Source organism: Colobus angolensis, unplaced genomic scaffold (genome assembly GCF_000951035.1).
Source record: "Colobus angolensis palliatus isolate OR3802 unplaced genomic scaffold, Cang.pa_1.0 Scaffold129, whole genome shotgun sequence".
NCBI lineage: Eukaryota > Metazoa > Chordata > Mammalia > Primates > Cercopithecidae > Colobus > Colobus angolensis.
Window position 1 is genome coordinate 2,555,520 of NW_012114141.1, and position 10,533 is coordinate 2,566,052.

The following is a 10,533-nucleotide window of genomic DNA, read 5'->3' on the forward strand; positions in this document are numbered from 1 at the left end:
AATTACTCTATGGAAATGTACCAACTTCAACTTCCATCAGCAGCGTGGGAGTCTCATTTTCACTTCCACTTCACCACAATTCAGATTAATTTAGAAAGTTCTTTGCCAGGTGGATAGGCCAGGGGAAAAAAAAGGGATTTTCAACATAACTTACATATTCATATTTATTTATATTCTTACTTTCATTGAGCATTTATATTTTTTCTGTGAATTGTACATTCATGCCGTCTGCCTATTTTTCTACTGGCACCTTAATATTTTTCTTATATATGAGTTCTTTTTATTTTATTTATTTATTTATTTTTTGAGAGGGAGTCGCACTAAGTCTGTTGCCCAGGCTCGAGAGCAGTGGCAGGATCTTGGTTCATTGCAGCCTCTGCCTCCCGGGTTCAAGTGATTCTTGAGCCTCAGCTCCCTGAGTAGCTGGGATTACATGAGTGTGCCACCATGCCCGGCTAACTTTTTTATTTTTAGTAGAGATGGGGTTTCACCATGTTGGCCAGGCTAGTCTTGAACTCCTGATCTCAAGTGATCCACCCACCTTGGCCTCCCAAAGTGCTAGGATTACAGGTGTGAGCCACTCCCTCCGGTCTGAGTTCTTTATATATTAAGGTTAACTTCGTTGGTCTAAATGTGGTATGCTTGAACTTAGGTCGCTAGTCCAAATATATCCTGAAATTATTAGTTTGGGTGTGGTGTGACTTTGCCTTTGGCTCAGTAAATTCTTTCCAGGAAAAAAAAAAAAAAACCCAAATTCATAAAATACAGGACAAGCCCCACTAAATACTGGGGACACTTAGGTACTGAGTGGTCAAAAAATAAAATAGGAAGCAGAAAGAGCCTATGTATCTCAACTAATTGAACATGTCTCCACATTAGATAATTCTTACAGCTTTTTTCTTCAATTTTTAAAAGATAGATAACTGCCTTAGTCTGTTTAGTGTTGCTATAAAGGAATATTTACTAAAGCTAAGTAACTTGTTTTACGAAGCAGTTTATTTAGCTCACAGTTCTGATAGCTGGAAGGTTCAAGACTGGACATCTGGTGAGGGCTCAGGTTGCCTCCATTCATGGTAGAAGTAAAGGGGAGCCAGTGTGTGCAGAGTCCATATGGGGAGAGAGGAAGCAGGAGATAGGTGGGGAAGGTGCTAGGTTCCCTGCAGGGAAGGTGCTGGGTTCCTTTTCTTTTCTTTTTTTTTTTTTTGAGACGGAGTTTCGCTCTTGTTGCCCAGGCTGGAGTGCAGTGGTACAATCTCAGCTCACCGCAACCTCTACCTCTGGGGTTCAAGCGATTCTCCTGCCTCAGCCTCCTGAGTAGTTGGGACTACAGGCATGCACCACCATGTCCAGCTACTTTTGTATTTTTAGTAGAGATAGGGTTTCTCCATTTTGGTCAGGTTGGTCTTGAACTCCCGACCTCAGGTGATCTGCCCGCCTCAACTTCCCAAAATCCTGGTATTATAGGCGTGAGTCACTGTGCCTGGCTGCTAGGTTCCTTTTAACAACCAGCCCAGTGGTAACTAATAGAGGGAGAGCTCATTACCCTGAGAACTCACTAAACCTTTCATGCAGGATCCATCCCCATGACCCAAACACCTCCCATTAGGCCCTACCTCCACCACTGGAGATCAAATTTCTACATGAGGTTTTGGGGAACAAACATCCACGCTATGGCAGTAAAAGAATATTGATATGTAAATCAACATTTAGGCAGTTACAATGCTATTATTTAATAAAAGCTCTCCATTCATCTGTAAGTAGTTTTGTGGCAGAATAACTTCTTCTGTTACTTTTTCTAACTTTTTCTGTTTTTAATCAATTCCTTTACTGTAAAATGTCATTTTAAAATGTTTATTTTATTTTGCACAATTTTAACAGTAGAGTAATTTTGCTGCGGAAAATAAAATTTCATCTTGCAAGAAAGAGAAAACTCAAGACCACCAACTGGCGTCTTTATTTACATATTAGAGCGGGTCAGCCAATGAAAATCCTAGAAAAAGAAGACAACAAACATTCAGTAAAACGAAATGATTGTCTCAAATTATATCCTCATTGTTTCACTTGTTCTAAAACCTAAAAGTCTTACACAATGGTGACAAAATGAGGTTTGTCTTTGTTCTGGTGCTTTTCCCAAAAAGGACTTAAAACCTATTAGTGAATCTTGCTGCTGTGTCCTATAAAACAATCTAAAATGGCATTCTGGGTCCTCTTCCATTAACAGTAATCAGAGCACAAAAACTATAGTCTAAAAGAGCCACAAGTACACTCAGAAGGAAGAGGGAGATGAAGGAGGCCCACAGAGGGCTGAGCTCCCGGGTCTGAGAACAAGAGTAAGAAGAACTGTGCATGGAAGCCTCTTCCAGAACTAACACCATCCTACATATACGGCCTGGACACAGGCACAGATACAGGCATTCCCATATTGAGGCAGAAAGTGGCCAGCCTACACTGAGAATCAAAGACAAATGGCAGATGGACAGACAGACAAAAATCAACAGTTTGGAAAGTATAATGTATGTAAATTCCACTGGAATGAAAATAATTTCAAAGCGATAAATGTAAGAAATATAAAGATAATCCTCAGAGAATTGTAAAAGAGGAAGACGAGAACTTATATTTCTCCGGCAATATCAAAACAAAATTCATAGAGAAATTGTAGAACAGATCATTGGAAGCAAATCAATAGAAGCGCGAACTCACCAGCAGAGAATTTGTTAGGGTTTTTCTGTGATTAACATAGGTCTCAAGATGATGATGATGATGATTTTGAGATAGAGTCTCACTGTCACCCAGGTTGGAGTGCAGTGGCACAATCTTAGCTCACTGCAACCTCCACCTCCCGGGTTCAAGCGATTCTCGTGCCTCTGCCTCCCGAGTAGCCGGGATTATAGTCATGCACCACCATGCCCAGTTAATTTTTGTATTTTTTGCATTTTGTATTTTTAGTAGACACCATGTTGGCCAGGCAGGTCTCAAACTCCCGGCCTTAAGTGATCCGCCCACCTCGGCATCCCAAAGGGCTGGGATTACAGGCATGAGCCACTGGGCCCAGCCATCAAGATTATATGTATTCGTTAGGCTTCTATAGTGGCTTTAGTTTCCCCAGTGCTCTGACGGCCTGGTGCCCAGAGGAGGGTGTTTTTGGTTACCAAACTAACATCCCAGTCACTGGAAAGTATACACCCAGTTATAAATCCATAAAGTGGCATGAGATGAAAAAGCCTGTCTATTGAGTGTCTGACTGGTATAAATTATTTTAAATAGAACTTAAAAAGAGAAAAGACAATCCACAAACCCACAGGAGTACAGATAGATTCTCAAAGTTGTTGACCTTCCCTGAAAACAGTCTGCCTGCTTGCTCCACAGAAATCCCTGCTAATGCCCCCTTGCCCTTCAGCTTACTGGCCTACTTTTTCTGCATTCATCTTCCTCATCACTAGGCTTCTTGAGTGTCTCCTCTCTCTGCTAGGAAGTAAATGCCAAAGTTGCTGAAATCTATTTTTACACAAATAGAATTTCAGTAGAATTCTATATATTTTAGTATCTAAATTAGTTAATTTATATTTCATTGATTATCCAGGTATCTGTTTGCCCATTCACCCACTGCTTTGTTCACAAAAGAAAGAGATCCCATATGTTTAAGAACCAAGACAGAAAGTACTTGAAAAAAATACCTGCTCTGAAAAGAGTGGCTGATACGCAAAGTGTTCGCATGGATGACAGGTTACAAGAGGAGGCAAGTGGCAGAACCAGGATGGCAGTAGAAAATTAAGCATGAAATGCAACTTAATATGGGATAGGAGAGGTTCATGCTATGAACTTTGTCATTTACTTTACTGTTATAATCAACACTGTAGTTTGACTTTAGAGGTCAAACTAATTTTGAATGTATCTGCACAAATCCTCGTATTACAGTTGCATCTCCCTCTTACTCAGACTTGCCATGCTTTCTCTTTCCTCTTGCTACAGAGCCTTTTGCACATCTCTTCCCTCTCCCCTTTGCCGAGTTAGTCTCTGCTTATCCTTCTGATCTCCGTTTAAGAATCACCTCCTCTGAGAAGCCTTCCCTGTGACCCCAACATCAATCGATTCCTTTGTGGTATGTTTGCTTAGAACTGGGTTCCTTTCCTTCCAAGCAATTGCTTCACTCTGTCGTAGTGCGTTCAGTTGTGAGGTTACCAGACTGTCCCTCACCCCTACCAGACCATAAAAGCTCCATGAAGGTGAGGACTGAGCCTGGTTTGGCTTGCCATGCTATTCGTAGCACCTAACACATATCTCAATATTCACTGAACAAATAAATGAAACTGCCAAACTCAGAAAAGGTTTAGAAAGACCTCTGTGCATGACGGAGGGTGTTCTGTTTGGTAGATACTTTTTGGAGGGGGATAGGGGAAGCAGATGCATTTCTTGCTTTCTGCTTAACAACTGTATTTACCTGGGTCTTCCGTGTGGCTTGTGGCTCAATCATGATGTTGATAAGAGAGGGTTTAGTTGTGTCTGCTAGGCTCTGCCTCAGGGACTTTTGGAGTTCTTCTGGTGTTTGTACAAAATACCCCTTTCCTCCAAATGCAGTCATGACTTGCTCATAATGTGAATTTGGCAGCAAACACATTGGAGGGACCCTGAAAAACAAGGTCATGAGTTAATGAAATTTAAATCTTAAACCTTGTAGAAAAAAAAAAAAGTCATTCTCTGAAATACTTCATTAAAAAAATTTAGGCTGAACTGAAAGGCATAATTTTAACTTCAACACTTAAGCTGAGATGCTAGTACATTGAGTTTTTCCTATGTTTATAATTGTCTATAAAGCAATGTCCAACAGAACTTTCTGTGATGACAGAAATGTTTTAAACCTGTGTGATCCAAAATAGTAGCCAATATATACCTGTTGCTGTGAGCACTTGAAACTGAGGAACTAAATTTTTAACTTCATTTAATTTGAAGTAATTTAAATCTAAATTGCAACAGTTGCAACATGCCTAGTGGCTACTATACTAGATAGCACAGGCTACACTACCAACTATTATGAATCCAGAAGAAAAACATGAAAAAAAAAAGATTACTGCAAAACAACACATAACAAGAAAACAACAAATAAAGTTAGCGAGGCATAAATAGATACGCCCATACCCTGTTCCACCCCAAGGCTGGCTCACAAATTCACATCTCTCTCATATTCCACCGCCAGCTACAATACCATCTTAATCTGGCTCTGCCATCAGATGATCAAGATTTAGCTAAGTGGTAAAAGGCAGGTAGGCCTCTGGAACATAAATAATATGTACACATCCACATTTCTACATAGTGTAACAGGAATAGTAGTCCTACTATTGCTCCCAGTCCTGGCAGCATTTTGCAATAAGCCTTTTCATTAACAAGGCTCAGACATCACACTCATTTATCTGAGTCTTCAGCTGTTCCCTGATTATAAACTATTTATTGAAGCACCTAATCATGGATATTTGTGCAAAGAGGAACTAAGACAGGATTCCTGCTCTTTAGAAGGGCTGACAATCAAAACAGACAATACTCATACCATGTAGGCACATTATTGCCAATATAGAAGACTTTTTTAAAAGAGATTAAAATGGGTGAGAGAAAGTAAATAGACATTGGTCTTGGTTACTTACACTGAAGCAGCATCTTGGAATTTTAACATTTCTTTCCAAGTATCACTATCAAAACCTTGGTAAATTCCATTGTTATTCACTACCAAGAGTATGATTGGCAAGTTGTACCTAAAGTGAGAGTAAAATATGAAGGAAATCATTCTTTATTCTAAAGTAATTTCTTTTCTTTGGGCTGAAATTTTAACTTAAAAATGAATAGTTTTCTATAAGCTTTTTGTGATATTAGAGGAAGACTAAAAGTCAAGCATTTATTATCCTAAGAAAGAATATCAAATCATTAACAGAAACATCATGGAAAGGCAGAAAGATTGCAAGATTAAGAGTTGTTAGTCCTGGCCAGGCGTAGTGGCTCACGCCTGTAATCCCAGCACTTTGGGAGGCTGAGGCAGGCAGATCACAAGGTCAGGAGTTCAAGATAAGCCTGGCCAATATGGTGAAACCCTGTGTCTACTAAAAATACAAAGATTAGCCGGACATGGTAGCACAGGCCTGTAGTCCCAGCTACTCGGGAGGCTGAGGCAGAAGAATCGCTTGAACTCAGGAGGTGGAGGTTGCAGTGAACTGAGATCATATTACTGCACTCCAGCCTGGGTGACAGAGCAAGACTCCATCTCAGAAAGAAAAAAAAAAGAGTTGATAGTCCTTTAGCTATTAGCTATGAACCTCAGACAAATCACTGAGCTTTTCTGAATCTAGGTTTTCATAAGTCTAGATGGTATACGAAGAACACCTTCCCTATTCAATACTCTCTAAAGGACCACTTCTAGTTGGTTCCTAGGAACACTGTTTGAAAAGTACCTTTCTATTTACTGAGCTCGCCACAGACACCCAGCCCTTGCTAGATGCTGTAGGAGATACACAAGTGACTAGCACACACAATCTGCACTCAAACTACCACACCCATAATCAGAAACACATTACATGGTGTAATCATTACAGAAAAGGCATATTTAACAATGTGCTAAACAGTACAGCAAAGACAAAAAAGAAAAGGTTGATTAAATGTTATTGACTGAAAAGAATGTAGGTTTTATTTTCTAACATAATTTCCAAGGGCAAGTGGTAAAAACAAAACTAAACTGCGTACTGTTAAATAACAGGACTGTGGTAATTATTTGCTCTCCATGCTCAAAAGGAATCATTATCCACTAAAAGGCTGACTTCCCCATAAGTCATCTTTTTTATGTATATCACTTTGTTGTCAATAAAGACACTCTAACAGACACATATAGTCAGACCTCATTATCTGAGTTCTGCATCTGTGGATTTAACCAACTGCAGGTCAAAAATATTTGGAAAAAAAAATTTGGGTCTGTACTCAACATGCACAGACTTTGTTCTTGTCATTATTCCCTAAGTGATACAGCACAACAATTATTTATATAGCACTTATATTGTATTCAGCATTTTAAAGTAATCTAGAGATCATTAAAAATATATGGGGGGATATGCATAGGTTATTTGCAAATATTGTACCATTTTATATCAGAGACTCACTTGAGCATCCTTGGATTTTGGTATTTGAGGAAGGTCCTGGAACCAATCCCCCATGGATATGGAGGGACAACTATACCTTCCCAAATCTTGAACGTTTTATCTACCAAAGCTTTGCCAGCCCAAAAACTCTTATTAGAGTCACAAAAGCCCTAATAAGAGCCCTGGCTAAGAATAGAAATCGTTTTACTACAGCTTAAATATAGCTGGAAAAATAAAACCCCCATCCTTCTATAGTTAGGATCTACAATTCATGAGTTTCTCCATGAATTCTCATAACTACACACATGATCCAAACGGCTCATGTTCACTGAGCATCATCTCAGAGTTTAGCTGGGGCCAAGCACGGTGGCTCACATCTGTAATTCTAGCACTTAGGGAGGCCAAGATGGGTGGATTGCTTGAGCTTACAAATGCGAGACCAGTGTGGCCAACATGACAAAACCTTCTCTCTACAAAAAGAAATACAAAAAAATTAGCTGAGCGTGGTGGTGCATGCCTGTGATCCCAGCTACTCAGAAGCCTAAGGAAAGGAAGCAGGATCACTTGAACTTCAGTGGTTGAGGCTGCAGTGAGCCGCAATTGCGCCATTCCACTCCAGCCTAGGTGATAAAGCGAGACCCCATCTTGAAAAAAAAAATTGCTTGGATTATCTCATTTGTTCCTCATAATCATCTTTCTAAGGTAGGAACTATGACTAATCCTCCTTTTTTTTTTTTTTTCCAAGAAATTTCTGCCTAAAGGATACTATTCCTACTTTAGGAGAGAGGAGACTAAGGCTTAGTTAAGTGACTTTTTTGTTTGTTTGTTTGAGACAGAGTCTTGCTCTGTCACCCAGGGTGCAGTGGTGCAATCTTGGCTCACTGCAACCTACACCTCTCAGGTTCAAGCGATTCTCCTGCCTCGGCCTCCCAAATAGCTGGGACTATAGGCATGTACCACCACCTCTGGCTCTTTTTTGTATATTTAGTAGAGATGGGGTTTCACCATGTTGGCCAGGCTGGTCTTGAACTCCTGACCTAAAGTGATCTGCCTGCCTTGGCCTCCCAAAGGGCTGGGATTACAGGTGTGAGCCAAGGCACCTGGCAGAAGCCATGCCCTTAACCACCACACTCGCTATTTCCCACAGGAAACAAGCTTCTTTCAGTCCCCAACATTTTTTTCTCAGTGACCTCAAAACCACTCCCCGCAGTTTTATAGGTTTTTACCATACAGTGGGGAGGCCAGAAAGATACTGTTCTGGAAGAGAAAGACCGTGGGTTACTGCCACTAGCATCCTCAGGACAGAGCACAGAGCTATTCACAGGGCACCTGGTGAACACTTGGTAAGTATTTGTCAGATGACTGGGTCTTGTGTGTCATTTTTCATATTCTAGAGAATCAAATGCTCTGATTCAGGATGATGTCTTACCTGCAGATGGTTTCCACCTCCATGCCAGAAAACCCAAATGCACTGTCTCCTTCCACACAGATGATCCGTTGCCCAGGGCTTCTATCTTTAGCCACCATGGCAGCTGCAATAGCAAATCCTAAACCAACTCCCATTGTTCCGAAAGTACCAGCATCAAGCCTGTTGGAGAACAAAGATAAAATGAAACCCTCTGGGGCATGTCATAGAGGATGGGGTTGGCACAAACCTTCTAGTCCTATTTACATGGTTGATGGAAAAAAAAGAACCATAAAAACATACTCTTTGTTCCATATAAAATCCTTAGACTGTTAGGAACTAATTTATCAAGGCTAGAAAAAAGCCACTCATGTTTGCTTGGAAGATTATAAACATATTCCTGTAACACTAAGTAAATAATTATCACAGGATACCAAGAACACATCAAGCATAAAAACTCTACAAAACCTCACCTAACAATACTTTTATCAAATATGCCCTTACATACTGAACATGTATTAATTCTCAAATGTCTTCTTAATCTGCACTATTGTAGTTTCATATTAAACACATTATAATGAATTACGACTTCTTTCTTCTTTAGAAGTCTTACCTGTGGCGAGGAAGGTAGTTCTGAAGTACAGTCCGTCCAATGTCCATAGTGTTTGCTCCTTCGCTTACCACAAAACAGTCTCTAGGCAGTTGTTCTTGAACATGGTAGAATACTGTGTAATAATTCATAGGCAGGGATTTTTTGGAAGCTAGTTCCTGAAAAGTAGATGGGAATGTAATCAAATTAAATTGGGATACAATGAAAATAACCAATGTTAATAAGCTATTATCAAACTTATTTGGAAATACGCAACAACTACAAAAGCTACAAGGTTCCCAAATGGCTATAAAATGGCCACTCTGAGAAGCTGGCTGACCTGTGAACAGCCCTGGGGGACATGTGTCCCACAGTCCCAGTTTGGAACACAATTAAATAAGCTTGGGAATATCCCTCCTCTTGGAGATCCGCAATGCACAGGAGCGTAATAAAAACTCTGAGAAGTCCTATAGTAAAGAGAACTGGGAAACACTGGGTTAAATAAAACTAAACATTCTTATTTGAGCACTCTTAGGAAAATGGTGCCTTAGAAAAAGTGAAATTTATTTCAGAATATTTTCATCTGAAATATGACCCTAAACTTAAAATGTCAAGATTTTAGAATACAATCTGAAAATCTAGTTTTTCCCCCAACACACTTGAGAGTAAAGGAGATACGTTACCCCCACTATGCTAAAGAGTCCCTGAATGGAGAGAAAAACAGCAAGGTAAATGCCTTCGTTTAGCCACATGCCTTTTAGGGCTAAGAGAATGCCATAGAGAGTTGTAGCAGCAACAGTCCCATCTGGTCCCAGCACTGCCTCTTCACCTGTGCTACTTTGTTCTGCTGGGGGTTATACCCACGATAAATGAGGGACCCTCCTATACTCCGGCACCAAGGAAGAGAGGCAAGTCCCTTCTATCTTAAACCAACATCATTCCTATGTGAAAGAAAAGATTAGTCATGATACAACTCAGAAAATAAAATTGAGACTGGTGGCTGGGCACAGTGGCTCACGCCTGTAATCCCAGCATTTTGGGAGGCTGAGGCGGGTGGATCACGATGTTAGGAGTTCAAGACCATCCTGGCCAACATGGTGAAACCCCGTCTCTACTAAAAAAAAATACAAAAATTGCCTGGGTGTGGTGGCTCACACCTATAATCCCAGCACTTTGGGAGGCTGAGGTGGGCAGATCACCTGAGGTCGAGAGTTTGAGACCAGCCTGACCAACATGGAGAAGCTCCGTCTCTACTAAACATACAAAATTAGCCAGGCATGGTGGCGCATGCCTGTAATCCAGTTACTTGGGAGGCTGAGGCAGGAGAATCACACGAACCCAGGAGGCAGAGGTTGCGGTGAGCCAAGATCATGCCACTGTACTCCGGCCTGGGCAACAACAGCAAGACTCCATCTCAAAAAAAAAAAAAA

The 10,533-nt window shown here is 40.6% G+C and overlaps 1 protein-coding gene across 4 annotated transcripts in view; it reads right to left on the bottom strand.

The window, feature by feature from the left end:
- Positions 1-1,835: 1,835 nt before the first annotated feature.
- HACL1 (2-hydroxyacyl-CoA lyase 1) overlaps positions 1,836-10,533 on the bottom strand; it is a 38,994-nt gene continuing 30,296 nt past the window's right edge. For all 4 annotated transcript variants that reach the window (XM_011933698.1, XM_011933700.1, XM_011933699.1 and 1 more), the window contains 5 exons: positions 9,128-9,282; positions 8,539-8,697; positions 5,634-5,741; positions 4,439-4,625; positions 1,836-1,990 (listed from right to left, as the gene is read on the bottom strand). In XM_011933698.1, the coding sequence (XP_011789088.1) occupies positions 1,958-1,990; positions 4,439-4,625; positions 5,634-5,741; positions 8,539-8,697; positions 9,128-9,282 (642 nt within the window). In that variant the 3' untranslated portion in view covers positions 1,836-1,957. The remainder of the gene's footprint in view (positions 1,991-4,438; positions 4,626-5,633; positions 5,742-8,538; positions 8,698-9,127; positions 9,283-10,533) is intronic.